The 23734-nt window shown below is 48.0% G+C and overlaps 2 protein-coding genes across 2 annotated transcripts in view; one reads left to right on the top strand and one right to left on the bottom strand.

Moving 5' to 3' along the window:
* Positions 1-7604, bottom strand: part of plekhg7 (pleckstrin homology domain containing, family G (with RhoGef domain) member 7) — a 13811-nt gene extending 6207 nt beyond the window's left edge. The window contains exons 1-8 of the mRNA XM_076014736.1: positions 7323-7604; positions 5645-6420; positions 4651-4673; positions 1836-1939; positions 1333-1373; positions 881-982; positions 283-432; positions 1-31 (exon numbers count right to left, since the gene is read on the bottom strand). The exon at positions 1-31 is cut by the window's left edge and continues 65 nt beyond it. Coding sequence (XP_075870851.1) covers positions 1-31; positions 283-432; positions 881-982; positions 1333-1373; positions 1836-1939; positions 4651-4673; positions 5645-6244 — 1051 coding nt within the window. The 5' untranslated portion in view covers positions 6245-6420; positions 7323-7604. The remainder of the gene's footprint in view (positions 32-282; positions 433-880; positions 983-1332; positions 1374-1835; positions 1940-4650; positions 4674-5644; positions 6421-7322) is intronic.
* Positions 7605-10023: 2419 nt separating this feature from the next.
* itpr2 (inositol 1,4,5-trisphosphate receptor, type 2) overlaps positions 10024-23734 on the top strand; it is a 54763-nt gene continuing 41052 nt past the window's right edge. The window contains exons 1-17 of the mRNA XM_076014816.1: positions 10024-10490; positions 15239-15309; positions 15554-15672; positions 15758-15844; positions 16397-16555; positions 17300-17398; positions 17525-17608; positions 17731-17877; positions 18202-18297; positions 18561-18605; positions 20366-20517; positions 21124-21223; positions 21331-21491; positions 21574-21715; positions 21961-22122; positions 22609-22781; positions 23022-23141. Of these exons, the coding sequence (XP_075870931.1) occupies positions 10399-10490; positions 15239-15309; positions 15554-15672; positions 15758-15844; positions 16397-16555; positions 17300-17398; positions 17525-17608; positions 17731-17877; positions 18202-18297; positions 18561-18605; positions 20366-20517; positions 21124-21223; positions 21331-21491; positions 21574-21715; positions 21961-22122; positions 22609-22781; positions 23022-23141 (2009 nt within the window). The 5' untranslated portion in view covers positions 10024-10398. The remainder of the gene's footprint in view (positions 10491-15238; positions 15310-15553; positions 15673-15757; positions 15845-16396; positions 16556-17299; positions 17399-17524; positions 17609-17730; positions 17878-18201; positions 18298-18560; positions 18606-20365; positions 20518-21123; positions 21224-21330; positions 21492-21573; positions 21716-21960; positions 22123-22608; positions 22782-23021; positions 23142-23734) is intronic.

Here is a 23734-nt window from a genome sequence, read left to right as displayed (position 1 = left end):
CCTGCAGGTTGGACAGCGTGGTTGAAAACACCTGGGAAGGAAGCAGCAGAGGAGGCAGAAAGTCAGAAAGAGAAAGGGGGCAAATGGGGGAAATGGGGGATACACGCCGCGTTGTGACGGCGTCGGATTTCTAGCGGCGCTGCTGTGAATCCCAGCGAGAAACACAAACACAAAGCAACAGGTGGCGACTTCCCTGCAGGCTCGGGATTCTATTCCCGGGCCTTGGTGACGCTGGCGTGCAGGGTGAATATTTGCATTATGAGGCTTCCTGGAGACAATCACCTCTTTGAGGACCATGAGCTGATCCAGGAAGTAGACGCACTCGCTGGTGAAGAGCTCCCAGATGGCCTCTTGTCTCCTGAGGGTGCGAGGGTCAGCGGCGGCGCTGAGCTGGACCGACTGGTCCTGCAGGAAGTCTGACAGAGAAAAATCCTGCAAGGAAAAATATTAGGGGCTCACATCATCACACGGTCATCAGGCTGAATCACGGGCCGAGAAGATGAGCGACTATATAATAACATGCCGTGCTGTATGTGACATGCTTTCTGTGTTTAAGTCAGAACCGCTGTGCAGACTCACTTAGTGTTCACTCAGTGTTTGCAGTCAGACCTGATGACTAACGGTCTAGAAATTCAGGTTCTTGCACAATTTGTGTCACTTAAACACAACATGTGTGTGCGTGTGCCTCTCTGTTAGTCTTCAGTCAACTCCGTCACGCTCAGGTCTATTTGAATTGGAAATCTGAATCTGTCAGACGATCAAAGACGCAGCGTTTGCTTGGATAAGTCAACACAGAGACAGAGCAAACAGCCTTCAGAGAAAAAACACCGTGTGGCGCTTGAAGGGTTCCTGAAGCAGACGCAGCTTTTGGTTTTCTCACCTTGTACCTCTGAAGGTCGAAGTTTCTCCAGTCCTGGATCTGTGTTTTCAAGAGATATTTTTCAATGTCTGACGCTGTGCTCGTCTGGGCCTTCCCTTTAGTCTGAAGGTGAAAGAGGAGGCAACTCTCATGAGGCATTGTTAAGGATGCGCGTAGCTCATACTTTGTGTAGACACTTTTATTTTTTAATTAGGTCAAATTTTTCTCCGAAATAATGACAGCAATTAAAAAAAACTAAAGTAAATGAGTTTGGCTACAGTTCTGCTTTGCAAGTGTTGTGAACAATTACAAAAGGCCCAAAAGCGATAAGAGGAACCATAATAATCTGCTTTGAGAAGTGGGTCAGAGAACAATGTCCCGACCAAATGCCCACGGCTAAAACAAAGCACATCAAAACAAACCAGAGGCTGGCGCCCACCAGGCCTGCAGCAGAGACACAGAAAAACACCTACCGTGCTGCGCCTAGAAAACGGCCACTTTGACTTCTTAGTGTCTGCAAGAACAGCAAATATAAAGTAAAGACTCAAAAAAAAAAAAAGAAATCAAGGCAAGCAATTGAGTGTCTTCATTTTAATTCGCTTTGGGTGCAAATGTCGGCTTGAAATGAAAAGCTGCGTTTCAATGAGTTCTGGTGGAAATGTGTGATTTGTAGTCGCACTTTCATCCAGACGTCAAAATCTGAATATCTGCTTCAATCTGCATGTGGCTTCAGATAAGAGATTTTCTTTTGTTGAAAGACAACTTTATGTAGATGGTAAGTTGCACCCAATGATATCTTAAAATAAAAAAAAAAAATTGTATTGTATTGTAATTGTATTGTGTAAGACACTGAGTGGTGCTGAAATGCTGAACATGCAGCTGTAAGCAGGAGTGGCGCCACTCTGCTGGGATTACGAGAAGCCGTCTCACCAAATTGAGAAATTACAACTTTAATGTTCTTTGCTGCACTTTGTACCATTTAACATGTCGGCTGCCCCGTTGGACACAAACAGGTCTCCTGGCGAAACGTCCATTCCTGGCAGGCTGACCACCACCGAGCTGCGTCTCCTCTCCTGCAGCCTGCGGGGAGAGTACACACATGAATCTCTTTCTTCTTTCAGTCGACCGCCTGCATGACGAGGCTTCGCAGGACTGAGACGGCCGCACGACACGCGAGAGTCGCTGCTCCCGTGGCCACCTGTTGCGCTATTGTAACCACGATACGGCGCAAAGACAGCAGAGCTGCAACCAGCCTACAGGAAATAAGAGAATTCCTTCTGTCATCTTTGCGTGCTTGAAATTCCAGCAAAATGTGTGCACTTTGGCCAGCAAATTGCTGATTAGGGTGGACGCAGAAATCCTGCTGGATAAACGACTTAATGGATCGCCACGTTGGAGCCGTGAGCTGTCATTGTGCGCCGGTTCTAATCTTCCTGCTCTTTTATTTTCACAGTGACAAACAGAGACTTTGGGAAATCCAGACCCGCCTTCTGAGCCTGGGGTTGAACTCAGACCGGCCCTCCAAAGTGTTTCTAATTATTATTCTCGCCGTTGGGCTCCAGGGACTTGCAGGTGTGATCTCTCAGCTTTGATTTTCCAAACTGGCAGTTATGATTTTGGCCATGGGAACGGTGCGAAGGCGCACGCAGGTGGAATATCCCGACAGGGCGTGGCCACAACAAAGGGATTGCTATACAATAAAAACTTGATTGGTGACTGTGTGCAAGGCAAACAATCACTAGCCGACCTCGGCCAGCGCCAACAAGAGGCCTGCGCTTGTTTGACGCGGCTAAATGGCAGCGGAGCAACCAGACGGTCTGGTTTGGCCGCGGCTGAGGTTCACTCTCCTCGACAGCTGAAGAGTGACCTGTGTCACCTCGCCGTCCATCTACCACTTCACTCAACCTTCCAGGTGCCTTTGAGAAGTGAAAAGGTGACAAAGCGTCATGTTGCAACAAAATCAGTGTCTTTGAAGGCCCATGGTGTTTAGCCAGCTCTGAAGTCACTCTTTAAACACTAAAAAATGGATGAAAAATTATTTTTTTATGACTTATTTACTATCAATATAATTTATTCAAGTTCTGCAGGCCCGGATTAAAAAGCTTAACGGGCTGCATATGGTCCCCGGGCCGTAGTTTGCCCATCCCTGATCTGGTCGTTAGTCAGGTGCCCTCAGAGAAGAAGCCCAATACCATCTGATTTGAAGCATGTTGGTGAAACATAACCACAAAACAGAAAGTTGTGACTGGCAGTGATGCAGATGGAATGTCAGCAGCAGCTGCTGCTGCCAGTTGCTCTGGGAGTTTAAAGCAATTCAAAGTACAGAGTGCCGACACCTGGCTCTGATTATTGGGAGATAATCACTCTTTGAGGAAGAGTGATGCTTTACAGATGAAACCGTCGCCCGGCGTTCGTGACAACTACACAACAGACGGGAAGGGAAGTGCAGGAAACGAGAAGCGCTGCGCCGCCGCTGCGTGCAAAACTACAAACTGGGAGTTGTTGTTCTTCTTCCTCCTCCCAGGTCTTGACATCCCCATAAAACACCAGCTGCATTTCTGGTTGCTGCTTGCTGCTGCAACATTTCACGCGGTGGGTTGGAGGAGGGTTGGGGGTGTGAAACCAGACTGCCGCAGACGTGCATGTCAGCCGCGCTGTAGCTGCGGGGCGGACTTGTACATTTCTGGGATGATGGGTTCCTCAGCAGGTGAACGGGTTGGTTCGTCTTCCACCTCCAGGACACTCTTGTTAAACTTTTAAGAAAGAGACAAACAGGGACAGAGTGTTCGCTGCCCTGGCAGACAAAGCCTCGCGTTCTTCCCGGTAAACTGATACCACCCGCTCGGCATTAACGTACAGGGCCGGGCCAGCGCTGAATCGGCCGGCAGAAAAACAGATAGCGGCACCTGGTTGCCACTGGTCATCATTATCTCCCTCTGCGGCTTAATGGGACGCTAAGAAAGGCACCATTGCTCCGGTAAAGCGGGTCAGTGCCTCCCAGCGCTTCATTCCACGGCATCCCCCCCCCCCCCCCCACAATAAGCAGCCTGTTGCTTTTGTGGGCTCCGCTCAGAAAGCTCCCTCTGTGTCGGCCGCACTGGCAAGCACTGGTGAAAATGGCTGTTTTGTTCCTTGGGCCGCCGGCAGAAATAATGATGCTCCCAAACAAAAAAAGTGTCCCCAACCGGTGGCTTCAGGGCCCATGTGGCCGTGTGCGAGAGGCACAGTGCCGGGGTGTAATTACAGGGACAATAGCTGCCTAATTATCCAGTGAGGGGAACAGCCCCGCCAGCCCCATTAAGACGGGTGGCAGTGGGATAAAACAGCCTTAATGAGGGTTAGTGTAGCCCGCACTTAACCATGGGACTCTCAAAACTTGACGCGGCGAGCGAACGCTCCATTGACAAAGACGTGAGCGACAATGAGCGACAATGAGCGACAACGAGCGACAACGAGCGACAACGAGCGAACAATGGGGCATTTTTGAATCCTAGAAGGTTCCGGTCGTCCTTCCTTCCACCGGGGCTCCGTGGCGACTTTTTCACCAAAGTTGGATCAAGCGATTGAATCATTTAATTATCCCGTGAATCATTTGGTGATTCATCCTAAGAGGGAAAACGTGGATAATCATTACAGGCGGAATAACAAATACATGAGCCACACAGTCCATTTCACCTTTGTGTGTTTTTTTTTAACAACACCTTTGGCAGGCAAACAGGTTCTGACACGTACGGAAGAAGTGAAGTGTTTTTGGCTGGAAAACTATTCAAAGATCTCAAAGGTGTACTCGCCTGTTCTTAAGATGCTCTTTGTCCTGCAGAAAGATGGAAAATAACAAATCAAACAGCGGGTATAGAAAAAGCCAACCTGTTTACATACAATGGCTGTCAAGAAAATAAGACGGACATGATATTTAACACAATGGCAAATCGTCACTCTGCAAGTGCAAAGGCCTTTATCTCTGCAGCCGCACTGACAACAAACTGTCTGTGTGAAATTCATAACATTTAATGGGTTGGAGCCCTGTTGGGTGTGACAGAGGCACTAGAGCAGCATGAGGTCTCGTTGACCTGAACGCACCACCAGACTATATCTTGTCCCCCCCCTGGCCCCACCCTCCTGTTAGCCTGTTATGATGTTTACAAGCTGTATTAGCGCTCCATTGCGGCGCCGCCGGCAATAAAACACAGGCTGCAAAAGACCTCCTCCTGCTTCTCCTCCTCCTCCTCCTCCTCCTCCTCCTGCTGCTCCTCCTCCTCCTGCTGCTTCTCCTCCTCCTCCTCCTCCTCCTGCTGCTAGATCACTTTCAAAGACACTTAAACCTAAATCAGCGCTGTGAGCGCTGGCTTGGATTTAAAAGCCTGGGCTATCGGAGGGGAACGTCGGGACTCCATTGAGAACGCGCTGGCTTGAATGCGGCGGGCCGATGAATGGATCTCCCCCATTATCTTTCCCCATCGCTCACTGACCCCTCCATTATTGGGTGACTGCTGACTGCGGTGAATGGGGGCCCCCGAGGAGAGCACTTCCCAGGGCCCTGCAGCCACCGGGCTTGGCCGGAGCTGTCAGTGCATGTAACTGCTGATTCATTTGCTGTCAAAAGCGCGCATTGTGAGTGACCACCGCAGGAGGCAGGGAGGAGGAAGGAGGGAGAGATGAAGGTTTTTTTCCGCCCAGGCAGGAATGTGTGGTCATTTAATTTATAGACTGAGGTCCCACAGCGCAGAGAGGGGAAGGGAGCTGCGACAAAACCAAAGTGAAAGAGTGAAACTGACGAAAGCTCACCTGCATCTCACCGTCAGGAAAGCCAAAGTGAGTAGCGTGAGCCGGGCGGGCGCTCAGGCACTCGGGTTTCGTGGAGGTGACCCCATTGTCGAAGGTCTTTGATCTATGAGATCTGGTTCTTTGTCGCTCGCAGGATGAAACGGGCCGGTAATCCTGACAGCTCTCTCTGTCGGGGAGGGGCCCGCACGCCGCCAGAGGAGACTTGACCCTGTGCACCGGGGACAGGGGCCCCACGGGGTCCCAGGTATCCGGCAGAGGTCGCCTGGTGCTCCTCATCCTCCTCAGCGTGGGAGAGGTGGAGATCCGGCCCGGCGCCTGCCGGTCAAACTGGAAGAACGGCGCCATCAGGACTTCGCCGTCCGCCAGGGACGGGGGCCTCAGCTTAGAGTGCGAGCGCGTCAGGTCCATGTGCATGATGACCGGGCTGCTGGTCTGACACTGCCGGTCCTCCACGGCGGCCCGCGGCTCCGTCTGAGTCTCGGCGTCGGCCACGCCTGCCGTGCCCATCTCGTTCTCGGCCCATTCGATGTAGCTCCAGTCCAGCTTCCTCTCCACATCCTGGTCCTTCTCCTGCAGAAGGACGTGCTTCAGCGTAGACATTATAAGCGCAGAGGCATTGTAGTGCAGCGCCGAGGGGGTGGGGGGTGGAGGTGGGGTGGGCGGTTAGAAAACGTGTGATCTAGTAGTAGTCGGGTTTCTTTGCCTCCTCGGACTTGAGGTCAGATGATAATCCTGTTGCATTCCAGCTCTGATCGCGCCATTCACCTCTCAAGCTTCTGAGGTGCGGAGAGAAAAAGAAGGAGGCAGAAACTGTGTCAAAACGCAGCGCAATGGAAGAGAGCGGAAACAAAATGGACCTGTGAGCATTTCAAAGTTCAAGAGTGAAACATCTGAGCGTGGCCTGTTGGTTTGAGATATTCCTATAAAACAACTCAATGAATAACTAGCAAACCATCTCAAAAAAACAACTGTTGCACTTTCATTTGCTAATAAAAACGCACTTATCACGAGTGGCAGCCGTATTACAAACCACCCGAGTCCAGAACTTTGGATCTGCTCAGGGATTTGTGATTTTACTCTGACATCCCTGCTGGAATATACGCAGGAAACAGGAATTAACGTTGCCACTACTTAAAGCTCTTAAATCTTCCACACGGGGCCTTTAACACGAGGTTGGAAAATGGCAGTCAAAACAAACAGAGCAACTCTTGGGTGGTTGGTGGTAGGTGAGGTGGCTCAGACCTGCTCAGCCATGGGGCTCATCTTACGCTCTTCAGTTACTGCCTGCGAGCCTTGACAATGGGGGGGGGGGTGCGAGACAGACACAAAGAGGCGAGCATGCACCTCACTCACCGTCTCCGTCCATTGTGTGTCTGCTGCTGTCCATGCACTTTCTCCTCAGCTAGACTGAGTCCCAACACCCAGTCCAGTCCAGTCCAGTCTACTCTGGCTTCAGTACACCGAGGCAGGCAGGCAGGCGGGCGGGCAGGCGAGCAGGTGCTCGCGGTGAAAGCAGCAGCGACTTGTTCACTATTATGTTCATGTGAGGACTGTGTGTGTGTATGTGTGTCACCTGTGTGGGAGTACACACCAACTACACGTGTTGCCCAGACAGAAACCTACCAATATTCCAGAAGTCTCACTCTCTCACTCTCTCACTCTCTCTCTCTCACTTCACTTACTTTCTTTCCAACTTCTTCCATCCACCGCCGTCGCCAGCCAGGTCCAGGAGAGTCCCGCCGCTCGGCGGTGTCCAGAGCCGACGGAGCAGCGACGTCGACGACCAGGAAACCGGGAACACCGGCGCAGGTCGGTCGCTTTGTCGCTCAGTCTGTCTGTCGGTCGGTCGGATCGAGCAGCAGCAGCAGCAGCAGCAGCAGCAGCGGAGCGGGTTTGCGTGACGACGGTTAGTTTTCTGTCACAACAGCAGCAGCAGCGGCGGTGGTGGCGCTCTCTCTCTCTCTCTCTCTCTCTCTCTCTCTCTCTCTCTCTCTCACACACACACGCACACTTTCTCACCCTCCCTCCCTCTCCACACACACACATACGCAGAACACGTATCAGTTTCCGCCCTCCATCTATTTACCTGTCCAGACAGATATTTATTTTATCTGTTTTATTGATTGACTCAGATCTGATAGCCAATCTGAGTATATGACAATTTTTATAGCATAGAAATCGGCCGAGTGTGTTCATGTCAAGTGAGGAAGAAGAAAGAAAGTTATTCCACACACAGCATGTTTGAGTAAAATTAAATAACAGCAAATGCACAAGTCACAACTTGAAGATGACGCTCAAAAAATTAAAACAAACAAACAAACAAACAAACAAAAAACATTTCAATATATTCAAACCTACAAACCAGGAAGTAATGGATGTTAAAAAGGGAACATTAAAAAAAGAAAAGATAAAACTGCTTCTTGTCGTCCCTCTTGTGTTTTTCCATCATTTTCATCTCTCCGTTGTTTTTCTGTCTCTGTTTTGCATCCGCCAAATTCTCTTTCTATGCTCACAGTTCTCCTCCAACTGCAGACATATCATGGCATACTAGATTGAAAATAGAAACAAAGGAAAAACACGTCTGTCATGAACTGTCCCCGGTATTATAGGACTGTATTGGGTTTATTTAACTGGTGATTCCGAGTGTATTTAAAAACTTTGCACTTAAATGTCATTCAGGTATTTTCATTTATTTTCACTGCAGTTGCCCTCCACTTGACACCACTTGAGGATTGTAACGTGAAGACAATGTGTACCTATTTTTTTATTTATTTTTTTTGCATCCTGTTTCCATTATTTCTTTTCAGTTGTCATGCCCACGACCTTGGCTCTGTTGGCAGCAGAATATTAGCAAGCATTAACCACAATAGAAATCAAGCAGACTGTGTGACACAACCTTTACATTGAAATAACACTGACTACATTGCTGGCGAGGAGCTAACCGTGTGTACCAGCAGAAAAAGGTACTTTATGGCCCGTCTGTTTGCATTCAACACAGGCGGCCAGAGTAATAGTGGTAATACCAGTTGGTTGAGTAAAGTTAACACAAGGGGGCGACGCAAGTCAGAAAATGTTTTTCTTCATGCGAAAGCTTTACGAGCCTGACCCCTAGTGGCTTTATGTAGAAATGTGCAAAAAATAGTTTGTTTTTTTTAAAGTATGATTTTAATTAAACGGATCATAAATGCTAAAAATATTTGATTTGCATTTGTCTGTATGCTATTTTATATTTTTTTATTGTCTCCCCATTTCACATTTTTGTCGTTCGTCAAATGGGCACCACTGTAACAATAAACGGCAGAGGTCAACAAAAGGGAAACTTTGCTTTATGACATTGTTGCACACATTGTAACCCGCACCCAAGTAACCTTATTAACCAATGTATATTGCGCCGAGTGCTTGTCTCCAATGACCTATTTAGGGAGAGAAGTGGATCTTAAAGACGTGTGTTCTGACATCATGTGACAACAATCCCGTAAAGGTCTTCATACCAAGTCTCAGGTGGTTTTTGCTCAAATGTGGACAAAGCATCTTTTATACCTTTAACATCCAGGAGTCTGTTTTGAAAAGTTAAAAACTGCCGCAAACACAAGCATACAACTGGATGCGGAGCTGCTGCTAGTGTGATAGCACAATCACTGTCCAGTCCATGAAAAATATTGTTGTTGTTCAATGGTTTTCATTGAGTCGTCAGTTTTTTCATGATCCATCCATCCGCACATCCATCCATTTTCAACTCTGGCTTCTTCCAGCACTCAGGGTCTTGGAAGCCAGAGATTACTTTGAAATATTTTCCATTTTTCTCTATTTCAGACACAAGTTTGCCACACGTTACTTTCATGTCAAGTGAGGAATGTAAAACTTTTATGTCTAAAACTAAGAAAAAAAAAAGTGTATGTGTATGTGAGTGTGAATGCTTGTTTGTCACTATGTGGTCATGTGATGAAGTGGCCACTGGTCCAGGGTGTCAGCCTGCCTTCACCCAGTGACAGCTGGCAGAGGCTCCAGCAGTCCACCGTGACCCTGATGGATGTTTTTGCCTCAATGACGTGAACGCACAGGCCGTACTGATGCAGTCAGTGTCACCTCGGGCCACATGGAGAGAACTCCAGTGACACCACAGAACAAAGTGTAAAAGACAAGTTGCAGTCACGTGACCATAAAAAAAAGCTTTAAAAATGTTTGAGTTCAGTGGCAAAAACAAAACTAGAACCAACAGAGAAGACCGACCCTTTAACCAGCTCGTCTACCGTCCAAACATCTTTTTGAATAAAGTTCCTCCTGTGAATAAAAACCAAAACATGGAGCATGGAGCGGAACTTGACAGCAACAGTCTCCGCCCCCCCGGGGTGGACGTGAAGACGAACCAACCCTCTGCTCCTCCGGCTGACATTCAGGAAGAAGTTGAACAAGTCCGACACAGGCTGCGCTTTAATCAAACCAGCAGGGCACCACTGGCCGTTTTGCACTTGCGCTTTACTTCATTAGTTTCGGAGCCTTTCTGTGTGTTTGCGGCCGCGGGTGGGCGGGCTCGCGGGCTCGGTGAGTCGCAGCGCAGGAAGCATGACGCGGGATCCGGACTCTGCTGCTCGACTGGAGGCGCTCTGATCGTGCGGAGCAGCAGCCCGAAGCACACGAGCTTCACAAAGTAGCCCGCGAGACACTTTTTTTTCCTTCTTTTTTTTTTTTTTTTTTTAGAAAGGAAAGAAGGAACAGAGACACTAAATGGGAAAGAAGCGAGCAAGTGGGTGAACATGTCAGAGCACAGGTCGAGTTTCCTTCACATTGGAGACATCGTGTCTCTGTACGCGGAAGGCTCCGTCCATGGCTTCATCAGCACTTTGGGGTAAGTAGTCCGCCTCTCACTCGCACGCTCTCTCAGTCTCACACCTCTGCACATATGGATAAAATCTCACACCTCTCTAAACTTTCAGCTCACATGTCACTACACACTTGCCTCTCCTCCTGCACCCCCAACGCCAAACCCTCCACCGCCAAACCCTTCTTCTTCTTCTTCTTCTTCTTCTTCTTCTTCTTCTTCTTCTTCTCTGATACACCGTAAGGTCAAACAACCTTCATGGCTCTAGTGAGTCAAAAGGCCCCTCCAGCGCGACGAGCGGTGCATTTATTTTTCAAGAAACTGGGCAAAATGTGACAGGAATTTAAAACAAAACCCAGGTGCACGTGTGCTCGATGCCTCCACTCTGCTTTGCTCTGAGTGTGTGTGTGTGTGTGTGTGTGTGTGTGTGTGTGTGTGTGTGTGTGTGTGTGTGTGTGTGTGTGTGTGTGTGTGTGTGTGTGTGTGTGTGCGTGCGCGCGCGCGCGCGCGCGCGTTTTGAGGGGGTGTAAAGGAGTAGTTCCCCCACTTTCGAGACATTTGAGTCATTCAACAGGTTGCACTGATCTGCACATCTGCAGGCGTGTTTGCTCGCTGCTCTTGGCCTGCATCTGACTGCGAGGCATCGACTCTGAAACTGGCTATTTGAGTCAACATGTTTATATTTGTGAGCCACCTGGCTGTGAGAGGAAGTCCGTGTGTGTGTGTGTGTGTGTTTTATTATTATAAATTATTATTAATCCCTGCATGCTTGCAGATTCAGTCAGCGGCACAGTTGGACAGCAAAGTTTTGAATGAAGTTTGATTTGGACAAACTCCATCCTGGCTTTATTGTGTGTGATTTGTGTTCATGTGAATTCCAGTTTTGTGATTGTGTTAATTTAATCTCATGTCTTTCTTGTAGCGGCGATGATGTCAGGGTATAAACCAGGTGGCACCGCACTGAGGCTGATTGTAAATGTGTAGAAGAACTGCATGGCCACCTCCTCACAAGCTCAAAACATACCTTTGTGTTTTCTATTACAATTATTGTCAACATATTCACAAATGCACACTTCTGCATGGCGCGAAGGAAAAGTCTTTTTTTTTTTGTGAGTGTCTTTCAAATTCTCTCAAGTTGCCTCAACAGAGCAGGCGCCTCACACACTGACGGGGTATTTCCTGCGTGACGCTGCCTCCGTCTTCAGTTTGGCACCCAGTGTTGCAGCGGTTTGGGTATTTCTCCTTTTGCACAACATCACCCATTCAGGCCGCTAAAGTTAAACTGTGGCTCGAGTGTCAGTCACATAGAAATGTGTCCTGTCGCGTCGCTCTTCTCACAGTGAAGTGTGCAGGAGTGAAGCAGTGGAGAGACGGCCCACTGTTTGTCAGGGCGGAGGTTGTCAGCTGTGTGTGCACCTCTGAGCCTGGAGAGAGCAGCTCAGGAATGAGCCTGCCACACCCACCTCTCTTCTTCTCACTCTCCATTCTTTCTATTTGTTCCCTTGAATTCCCGGCAAGCAGTGACGTCAGCGTAGTGGAGCGGCGTTCCCTCAGACCTTGTGTGGTGTGAAGGATCAGAAGGGAACGCGTCAAAACCTTGACTCCCAGTGCAGCCCACCCGCAGGACGCCACAAAACCAGCTTGTTTGCTCTCTGTCGGAAAGCTGAAGTAATGCTAACGGCCTTGTGCGTTGTGAATGTTGTGCAGCAACAGTGCAGCGAGGGCCTCGGCTCTCAAAATGTCAAGGCGCAGGCATGGAGGTGATTGTTCACACCTCCGGCTCTTGTGGAGCAAAACATGGGGAACTCTTATCAGTTGCAGTGAGTCATGCCGTCTGACAGGAATTGCAGAGAGAGGGCGATGGTCTCCTCAGTGAAAAAAAGAAAAGAAAGAGAGTGAGATGGAACCCTGCAGGAGCCTGCAGGAGGGCTGCTCGTGAGCATGTTTGCTTCCAATGAATCTGCGAGCTCCTCACACGCCTCACAAATGCAAATATGTGCAAATATAATTGCAAATATGCAGAGACGAATGACCTTTGAGTTTCTTGTGAGGGAGTCAGGCTGACTCTTGACAGAACTCTTGGCTTTTCGGGCCCCGTCTCTGACTTTTATTTGCTGCAATTATCAAAAGATGGAGCGTCATTTTGGAAAAGTTTTATTATTAGATTGACTATTATTGTCAACATTTTCAGATGATGCTGTATTTGTTGCTCTTTAAAGTTTTTCTTAATAAGGAAATGCAGCAAATTTGGGGCTTATTATTCTGCTTCATCAGCGTGTTGAAACTTGCGTTAGCAGAGAATCAGCCATCCACTCTAGCTTGATTTTTTTCACACCTGGGTTTTTATTTTTCATTCAACTCTGTGTTTGTTTCCTTATTGTCTCAACTATTGCGGGTGAGCTAAAATTAGCTCACCCGCGTCCGGGGTGGTTGCATTTATCATTGGTTCATGTTTAACTCGGTCACAGAGTAAACTCTAGACCTTGCCGTGTGAGGTTCGAGCTCTCTTTGCGACACGGCGCCACTCTGTGTGCAGGTTAAGGTTACTCATTTATGAAGCCAGACAAGTTGACAGGGGCAGAACCTTCCTGTTTCCAGCCATTTAGCACTTGATCCCACATCCTGCCGGCCCTCTATTCTTTAGATGTAATTCTGATAGTGGTTCAGAGGGACTTGCGCGTGGCCTGTGGATTAACACTTATCAAGTGGCGTGGCATGAATAGGAAATGGCTCAGCTTCACTTCAGCGAGGCGTCTGTCTTTGTTTGAATGGGAGGAATTGTGCCTGTCATTATGTTTCTCCTCTGCGGACGAGATGAATGGATTCGCTTGTGCACCTCGTTGTACGGGAGCGAAAGGAATAAAATAAAGTGTGTTTGGTGGCGCAGAACCTCGGTGCCATAATCCATCTCTGATGTCTTCAGAAAATATATATGAACGAGACTCCATTTGTCTTTAATGACACACGCGGAGAGAACACACACGCGACTTTGCTTCTGCACAAGAATGTGAAGCGAGACGTTGCACCTGAGACCGAGTGCCTGAACCAATCTTGTCCCATCTGTCTGATCCGCAGTGGGAGGCTTCAAGGGGATTCCTGAGAGAGAGCAGCAGCGCTCTGTGGCTGCTCTGGCATTCCACATTCGCTGGTTTGGCAGGTTTTGACTCCACCGCTGACCTTTAGCTGGATGTCATATCCGCTTCTCGCTGCCCAGCTTCCTGTTGCGGTTACCTGTGTATTAATGTATAAACAAAAACCTGTGCAGGGAAATTTGACTGCCGATGTGCTCGATAATAAATGACGTGATGGCTGCAGCGACTCATTGACTCATTGGAAATGTTTCCCCGCTTGCTCCGTCCATGGATTTGACGGCTATGTTTGGTTTACTGCCCTTCTGCCCTGGTTTTATATTTATTTGCATGTACGGTCACATTCATTTGTTGGTAAATGGATGAACTCTTGCGTACATATCGTAATATATATAAACCTGTTTTGTTTCAACCTAAGTCCTTATTCTCTCAGTTTCTGTCTTTCATTTCCACTCTGGGACTCAAACCTGATTTCATTCAATATTACTCATCCGGCCTTGCAAGTAGCAGGAGGTACGACGATGAGCTTGCACCCAGTGAGCATGTGGAGGTTATGAATGAAATGGTTGTACTCTCAGTGCGTTCCACGACAGACTTTAGTGGCCTATGATCCTCTCAGTCCCAGTGAACTAATGCAGTGGTCAGCTGCTCTAATGTGTGAACCTCGACTCAGTCGAGCCCGCAGGAAACACCAACAGCGTGTGAAACAGTCGGCCAACGAGCAAATGAAGTGTTTGGATGTGAGCAGCGAGGCTGTTTGTGAGTTGACTGCCACCCCCACCCCCACTGTCCTGTAATCAACCCTGAGCAGAGACCACAAGGTTTCCTCCGCTGGCAGCGGTGCGGAAAGCGTAGAGCCACGGAAAGCGGGCGAACAATCCTTGAGCCGTCTCTCCGTGAGATTTTCCTTTCTTTGCCACTTGCATCTTTGTCCTGTGTAGTTTTGCGGCCTGTCTGGGCGACACTGATGTGATGCTGCTAAGAGTCGTCGCTCCTGTTTGGTTTTTTTTCCCGACGCAGCTTTTGAAAACCTTTTGAACTCTGTGTTCAAATAATCCTTCTTAACAACAGACTGAGGCTCCTGGTTTGTGTTGCGGCTGATGCCTCACTTCAGCTACATTTTTGCTCCATGCACAAGTGTTTACTTAAAGGCAAGTGTGTCAGCAGCGATCAGGGCCGAAGGGTTAATTGACCGGTGATATTAATGAACACCATTAATGTGAAGGGAAGAGACTATAGCTGTGTTTCCATAACAGTTTTTTTTTTTTTTGCAAAATAAAAGCAATATTTCTAAAATTTCGGCAAAGTGCAATTTGGATTTGCAGGTGTTTTCATTAAATGGTGAGAAGCACATCAGACGTAATTCTGGTAAAATCTCGTCCTGTGAGACCCCACTGGGAGGAGGAAGGAGGTACAAAACATTTAGCATTGTCACTGGTCAGTGAACTGCTCACGTGACCCCAAACATCACGTCTGCTGATGTGAAAATGCAAAAAAAAAAAGTTTCCATGACACTTTTGCGATAAACCTCTGTATGGATCCGTCTGAAAAACCACCTTTAGCCATATTTGACAGGTTTTTCTGAGTATATTTAGGTTTTGCACAATTCTAGGGGTGATGGAAACGCAGCTACTGACACAATTTTTGTGGCTTTTTTTGTGTGATTTTGTGCTGTGTGCCCTGCAGCCTGGTGGATGACAGGTGTGTGGTCCAGCCGGACGCCGGCGATCTGGCCAACCCTCCCAAAAAGTTCAGAGGTGAGTTGCAACGCAGCCCCAAGCTGCACACACATGAATACACACCGAGACTGTTAGTTGCCGCACTGTTTGCATTGGATGTTTATTTTTAGACGACACAATTTGTCTTTTTGCTTAGGTGGCCTAGATCACAGGTAGGCAAACAGACAGTAACCACAGACCACAATAGGAGCCTGGCTGGGAGGCTGTGGATTGACAGCCATGAGCTTCTGTGGGCTTGAATAGTTTTTTCCCTTCTCCTCAGATTGCCTCTTCAAGGTGTGTCCCATGAACAGATACTCGGCGCAGAAGCAGTTCTGGAAGGCAAAACAAGGGAAACAGGGAAACAACAACACGCAGGGGGACCTCTTCAAAAAACTGCAGGTGCCTGAGTGATGAAACGGTCGTCCACATCGTGTTTTAAAACTTGTCGGCACGTCTGGAATATTCTTTTCTCTCGCTCTCTCAGCATGCGGCTGAACTGGAGCAGAAGCAGAATGAGTCGGAGAACAAGAAGCTCCTGGGAGAGGTTGTCAAATACAGTAACGTCATCCAGGTACGTGCTTCATCTTTCCGGCAAACACCTGTGGTTTCCCAGTGGCCCGTGTCCAGACCTGTGTTTCTGTTGACTGAAGATTTTCATCTGTCATCGCACAGTTTTGGCCAAGCCAGTTTGAGGCCTTCTTGCTTCAATGAACCTTTGGCCTGAAGAGGTTCTGAGCCGATGTGTTGCAAACTTAGGAAAAGCGTTTTAGTTTGAAACCTGATGGAGGGATTTTTCTTAGGATACTAACCTTTAAATTAATATGAGAATTAAGTCCTGAAAATAATTAAAGTAACTTTTAACATTGATCAATAATAGTTGTAGCCAGGTGCTAAACACTGAACTCACCACACAGAACATCTTTCACAGCTCATTTACTGTTCAGTAGGAAATGCAATTCTGAGGAGGTGATTCTCATTTTAAAAAACCTGAACAGCGTCGTTTGCCTGCAGGCACTGCTCTTCTTTTCAAAACCATTTTTTACATTCATTGTTGATACTTTTATCAAGGTAATACTTGTTAAATGCGCTCCGGGATCTGACCGCCCTGATTGGTCTGCCTCAGCTCCTTCACATTAAGAGCAACAAGTTCCTGACGGTGAACAAGCGGCTTCCTGCGCTGCTGGAGAAGAACGCCATGCGTGTTTCCCTGGACCCGGCCGGGAACGAGGGTTCCTGGTTCTACATCCAGCCCTTCTGGAAGCTCCGCAGCGAAGGAGACAACGTAGGTGCCACCTGGGCTGGGCCGGCGGGGAGCTCCGAACTTCCGCTTCACCTTCCTGCAGATGTTTGGTGTTGGACTACTTTTCATGCCATATGTGGTTTTGCTCTGTTCCAGTAACTTTTCCGATTTTGTCCTCCCCCTTTTGGCTTTAGCATCCTATGGTTAAAGGTATTGCTCTTGATTGTGCATGGTGTTTGTGCGTTAGTGACACACAGAGAGCATGGGCGTGGCGGTTTTCCTGTTGTTGCATGTAGGTACCTCAACGCATCCAGTCGGCCCTTACTTTGCTTCACGCTGCTGTATGCTGCTGATAGCACAGCATCACATGTATTCCATCTCTGAGCTGGAATATGTCTGATGAGCCCCCCTGTTTCTGAAGCCCCAGTGTGTGTGTGTGTGTGTGTGTTTGAGAGAGTGTGTATTTTGTGTGTCTAGAGTCTGTTTGACTTAGATTCCAGCCAAGGCAGCATGTGTATTGCAAAAACAACAGCAGTCAGCACCGTACAGTGCCATCGTCTGTGTGTCTGAGTTTGATTGAACCTGTTTGCCATTGATGAGCCTGTTGCTGCTGCACATAGCATTATTTTTTCCCCCCTGTTTTGAATGTGGATGTTGGCCCTCCCTGAGACGAACCCTGTGCATGGACACACTCGTCTTCTTTTGTTCGGGTCCGTTTTGAATTCGACAAAGCTCGCTGTGCGATGTGCAATGTCACGATGTCACGCTGTGTGGTTTGGCTCCAAGGTGGTTGTTGGAGACAAGGTGGTGCTGATGCCAGTCAACGCCGGCCAGCCTCTACACGCCAGTAACATCGAGCTGCTGGACAACCCTGGCTGCAAAGAGGTGCGAGTCCATCAGAGTAACCAAAGTCCTACGACTTTTAGCTCTTATCAACTCAAAAATTCTAGTTTTCTACCGAGAATTTGTCTGTCCGAAACCCTCATTTCACGTGATGTCAACCTACTGCAGGTCAACGCTGTCAACTGCAACACCAGCTGGAAGGTTACCTTGTTCATGAAGTTTAGCGACTACAGGGAAGATGTTCTGAAGGGGGTATGTTGTGTTTTTTTTTGCCTTTAACTGCATGTTGCAGCGCTGCACTCGGTGTTAATGTCTTCAGAGCTGGATGTGGTTGACTTCAGCAGTCTGAACGCTGATGCTTTGGCCTCTATCAGGGAGACGTGGTGCGGCTGTTTCATGCCGAGCAGGAAAAGTTTCTGACCTGTGACGACTACAAGAAGCAGCAGCACGTCTTCCTCAGAGCCACGCTGCGCCAGTCGGCCACCTCGGCCACCAGCTCCAAGGCCCTCTGGGAGGTCGAGGTACAACCACCACCAGACTCTTCTCTTTAGTTCATTTCTTTGAAATTTTTAGCACCATTCATTTGTAAAACAGACGCAGACGTTTGTTGGATGTAAAGATGAACTCTAGTTTTAGTTGCCTCATGTCTGAGCTTTGATGCTTTTCATCATCTCGTGGAGGAATGGTGTGAATAAACTAACTCCGGCACTTTGGTCTTGCCATTGTATCTGATGTTCCTCTTTCACCAGATGGAAGTTCCTCTTGCCTTTTGTGTTGCTTTGTCAGAATGAACGGGTTAAATGCTGCAGGTGTTTAATGCTGCTTCTTCTGTGTGGCTGTGACAGGTTGTGCACTATGATCCCTGCAGAAGTGGAGCCGGTCTGTGGAACAGCCTCCTGCGGTTTAAACACCTAGCAACAGGAAATTACCTGGCGGCCGAGGTGATTTATTTTTGCATTTCATCCATTGTGTTTTTGATCATTATCTTTTTTAAAATACAAGGTTTTTCCAGGGTGTAGCTTCAGTCAGCTATGGTGTGAGATTATCTAAAACTCAAAGACAGTTTTTATTTCTGGGATTCTCAGACATATGCTGTAGGTGGCAGTATTCCCATTGACATGGCCACTATCTTGCTATCTAGCACTTTGTGTTTGGATGACAGGCTGATTGTGACTCGATCACTAACGGATTATTTTCTCCTCAGGTCAACCCCGAATTCAAAGACAGCACGGTGGAGCCGAAGAGAGAGGTGTGTCTGTGAAATCAGAGCAATCAGCTGTGAATATGGAAATGCTCCACAAACGGCACTTTTTAATTCATGACATGCAAAATCAATGCAAATGGCAGGTGTTTTTCCTCCGCAAATGTTGAGAGTGCGTCCAGACCTGTGGGTGTTTCCCATCAGTGCAAATAGTCATTAGTTCAGCGGTTTCCTTTTTTAAATTGTAGCTAAACTTCAGAGCTGCTCGCAGTCTCCTCATTTCTTTGGTTATGCAACAGCACCACTTCTCTCTCGCACGAGCACTCTTTCTCTCTCGCACGAGCATTCTCTCTCTCTCTCACACACACACACACACACACACACACACACACACACACAAACCTTGACTTTATATCCAGGCAGTTTGTTCAGCTTTAAGCTACCTTACACATTTGTATTCTGGCAGTGTGCACAGGAAGACACACACACACACACACACACACAGAGACACACACTCTCCTGGACAAAAACGCAGCCGCGTGCACATTCTCATGCACATGCTGAATTTCAGACTCACGGGGGCTCCTTACATAACGTCTGGGTGTGGGGGAGCCCTACGAGGGGGACGGAGGGGAGGCAGACGTGCTGTCTGCTCCGCTCCACTCGCCTGTGCTAAGCTGGTGGGGTGAGTCACCGGCGGGTGGGGGGAATAGTGGGAGGATGGAGATGCTGAGGCGTGAAGGCAGCTCCGGGGAGCTTCCCATTGACATGCAGAGAACAGTGGGAGAAATTAACCCTCGCCGTTATCTGCTGCATCTGCAGAGCCCAGATTGAGCCAGCCCACGTACTGCAGCGCGCCGAGGAGTCCCGGCTCTGCGGCTGCAGTCTGATACCTCATTAGCGCCACAAGCTCCGCAAGTCTAGCTTCACTCACGTCCACCTGTCGCCACTTATGGATTTATACCAACTGTGGGGCTCATTAACAAGTGTTTATGTAAGCACGTATGGAAAGTCGTGGCGGCTCGACGCCAATGTGCCGACCCGTGCACCCTCCCCCCCCCCGCGAAAAATCACCGTCCGCTTCAAGAAGGCCTAAAATAATGGCTGGAGAAACAATTACGTAAGGTTTAGGCTGATCAAATGTGAGGCGAGGGGAGTTTTTAAAGGCCCAGCGTGTGAGATTGAGCAGGGCCACATGGTAAGAAAACACACTGCAGCTGATGTTTCCTGATGCACCCCCTGATCTCACATCGTTCCTGCTATTGTCTGGGATGCCAGGGCAGAAACAACAAACCCGAGTGGGTCCACGTTCTAAATATGTGGTAGTTGTATTATAAAGAAGTTACCAGCATGGAATTGAGTTCTTTGGCTTGATAACGAACAGTCGTGTTTTCATTGGCCATAAGTTGTGAGCAGGTCCGTTGGAAGGAGATGTTGCCAACAGTGCAGAGAATTAAGAGTTTATTAGTAGGAGCTGCAGTTTATTTTTTCCTCGACTGACTTTATGATGAATGACATGAACGCTGTGACTTGTAATCATCATTTACAAGAGCCGCAATAATATTTAGCAAATAATGAAAACAGAAACAAACAGAATATGCAGACTAATTAAGTGTCCAAACTCTAGATGCTTCTCTCTCTGTTATCCACACACACACACACACACACACACACACACATACACATACACAGTGGAGGAATGCAGCCTTGTTAGCAGTGTCTAAAGATTCTGGGGCCTCACATTCTGTGCTGTAAAAGTGCACCAACACCAACAGTCTGTTTTCTTCCTTTTGTTGTTTGTATGCCAGAATGAGACAGACGTGGTTTTTTCCAAGAGAAAGCATCAGGCTGCAGAGAAGATTGCTTTCACCCTGGTTTCGGTTCCCCACGGGAACGACATCGCCTCTCTGTTTGAGCTGGACGCCACAACTCTGCAGCGCTCCGACTGCCTCGTGCCCAGGTCAGCAACTCACACGGGCGGCGACACTAAGAGCAACAGGTTGTGTCTGTGTGCAGGGAGTCGGCAGCAGGTGTTTGCTGCAGCATAACACCCGCACAAGTTTAATCTTTTAAAACATTCCTTATTGGGAATAAAAGTCCAATTTTTTCGGTCTGCATGTCGGTGATCATATCCAGCGTCAACATGTCAAAACTAAGATGCTGCGTATTGGTTGGCTGTGTTTATTACAGCTGCACAGTATAGTTCAAATTTATCAAAGCAAATACCTAGATTCCATCCATCCATCCATCCGTTTACCGCTTGTTCCTTTACTCAGGGCTGTCGGCCAAAAACTTTAATATTGCAATGTAAATATGTTTTGAACTCCAGAGCTGCTGGAGCTGCAGTGCATTATTTTAAAGCACTATCTTTATCTCTGGACGATATATGTGCCAGTATAATTAACCAATGGAATGGTGCCTTATTACCCTAGAAAGCTTCATTGCAATCTCAGAAATGTGAAAAAAAAAAGTTTTTTGAAGTTGTAAAGGAAACTTCAGATATTATTTTTTATTAAGGTTCCTAATGTCAGGAGTCTAATGTAAGTCTGCTGCCCAACACTCGCAGAAACTCCTACGTGAGACTGAGGCACCTGTGCACCAACACCTGGGTGACGAGCACAAACGTCCCCATCGATGCGGAGGAGGAGCGCCCTGTCATGCTCAAGGTCCTCACCTGCACACCAACTCTCGCTGGAAGATTCAGAAATTTAAAAGTCACACAAAAAAAAAAATCATGGAAAAAAATATGACTTGTATGTGACTGTCCCAATAGATTGGCACGTGTCCGACTAAAGAGGACAAAGAGGCTTTTGCCATCGTGTCCGTTCCTCTGTCGGAGGTCAGAGACTTGGACTTTGCCAACGATGCCAGCAAAGTCCTGGAGTCGACTGTGAGGAAGCTTCAGTATGGCAACATTGTCCAGAATGAAAGAAGGTGCGTTGACCTCGGGTGACCTCTGCTGGTTTGGACACTGACGAGACAGAGATGGCGTTCAAGGCCTCGGTCTGCCTTCCAGGTTTGTGACGAAGCTCCTGGAGGATCTGGTCTTCTTTGTGTGCGTGGTGCCAAACAACGGCCAAGACGTTCTGTCGGTGGTCACCCCCAACCCCAACCGAGAGAGGCAGAAACTGATGAGGGAGCAGAACATCTTGGCTCAGGTCAGAGGACACACACACTCTCCTGTCTGCCCCTCAGCATTTGTGTGGTGTCATTTTTTTAAGAAACATCCAAAATTTGTACCGACTTCATTTCTGGATTTATCCATTTCTTCATCCCGCTTACTAAGAGTGCAACAAAAGAAAATCATCTCTTATCCTATCTGAATTTGTAATGCAAGTTGAGTCTTGTATGAGTTCTTCATGTTCAACCACAGAGGATCAATCCGGCCGTTTTGTCTCCCCAGATCTTCGGCATCCTCAAGGCTCCGTTCGATGGCGAGAGCGGCGACGGCCCCATGCTGAAGCTGGAGGATTTGGGGGATCAGCGATACTCTCACTTCAAGTACATGTTTAAACTCTGCTACAGGGTGCTGCGCCACTCCCAGCAGGACTACCGCAAGAACCAGGCAGGTTTTTCACCTCCGCAAAGGTTCAAGATTGTGCAATCCCGGAAATGTCACTTGGCACATGTTGAGCCACGATTTGGTTTGTGATCCCTGGATAAGAAGGAATTCCATCCTCGTCTCCAACAGAAAAAAAGAGACTTTCGTGACTCATAAGAATCACTAGCGTCTTTGGAGAAGTAGTCAATGCGCGATAAATACTAGCTGATATTTATTTATTTCCAATATCTCGCCCCAAAAATTCTTGTTTGTTTCCTGCGTCTCATTTTGATTTATGCCATTCTAGTTAGAAACATTTAATGTCTTGCATGGGTTTCAATGATAAATCAGACAGAGGAGGGTTGGATTTGACAGGGAAAGTTCAGGTGCATCCGCTGAGAGGTGAAAAGTTCAAAAAGCTCTTTTCCAAATCTAATCGGCAAATCAACAAACCTGCGTGCCGACATCTCTTTCTCTCACCTCCCACGTCCGTCTCTTGCTGCCACGTAGGAATACATCGCCAAAAAGTTTGCCATCATGCAGTCTCAGATGGGCTACGAGATCCTGGCCGAGGACACCATCACCGCCCTGCTGCACAACAACCGCAAGCTGCTGGAAAAACACATCACGGCCCGGGAGATCGAGACCTTTGTCACCCTGCTGAGGCGCAACAGGGAGCCCAGGTGAAGCTCAACAGCACCCAGTGACAACATACAATAGCGTGTTGGTGGGGGAAAATAGGTTAATGCTGCATTTCATAAACGCCAAGGTTACTGCAGTAGTTTGTACACAAGGTTCTTTGAAAGACTCTGATGTTCAGGGAGGGGCAGCTTGTGCTTCCATGCAGAACCTGTGCGTTTGAAGCATTTCTGAACTCGCCCCCCCCCCCCCCCCCCCCGTCCCCCTGCCCCCCCATCTTGCAGATTCCTGGATTATCTCTCTGATCTCTGCGTGTCCAACAAGACGGCCATCCCCGTCACGCAGGAGCTCATCTGCAAATTTATGCTGAATCCCTCAAACGCAGACATCCTCATCCAGACCAAGTGAGTCACCTCCGCGCCGTCCCCATTTCAAAGCTGAGCCTCTTTAAGTCTTGTTTCGCCTATTCCGATTTTTGATTTAAACATGCATGAACACGCGCCGGCGACGCTCTCCGCATGCCTCGCCAACCACCCGAGGGTGCACTCTCCTTGATGCTCTGCGCAGCCGCAGCGCCGCTAGTGCAGGTGTTTTGTTAAATGCTCGTATCGGCCTCCTCGTACGAACACCAGCAGTCAAAAGTTATTTTGCATATTGCATTCATTTGGGGAAAAAAAAGGCTAGGTTTTTCGGTGTGATTAGAATTTTTCTGACTAATATTTCCCTGTTTTTCATGGTAATTTTCCCAGCCGTGTTTTTTTTTCTTCTGAATAATCTACCTGAATTTTCTACTGCACCATCCATGTGACTTATAGACAGCACTATCTCCCAGTGTCTTAAACCCAGGTCCAAGTAAAACTTGATTGAACCAAACAAGCTGGCCATGTTTGCTTCCATTAAATCCAGCTCTCAATAAAGGATTGGATGCAAAAAAAATGACCCCGAAAAACCAACCATAAAAATAAATTACCCCGAAAAACAGAGCTTTTTTTCATCC

Source organism: Nelusetta ayraudi, unplaced genomic scaffold (genome assembly GCF_046127955.1).
Source record: "Nelusetta ayraudi isolate G7.1 ecotype Tasmania unplaced genomic scaffold, CSIRO-AGI_Nayr_v1 ptg000173l, whole genome shotgun sequence".
NCBI classification, from domain to species: domain Eukaryota; kingdom Metazoa; phylum Chordata; class Actinopteri; order Tetraodontiformes; family Monacanthidae; genus Nelusetta; species Nelusetta ayraudi.
The sequence above is the reverse complement of the archived record's forward strand: the minus strand, read 5'-3'. Positions and strand labels throughout refer to the sequence as shown.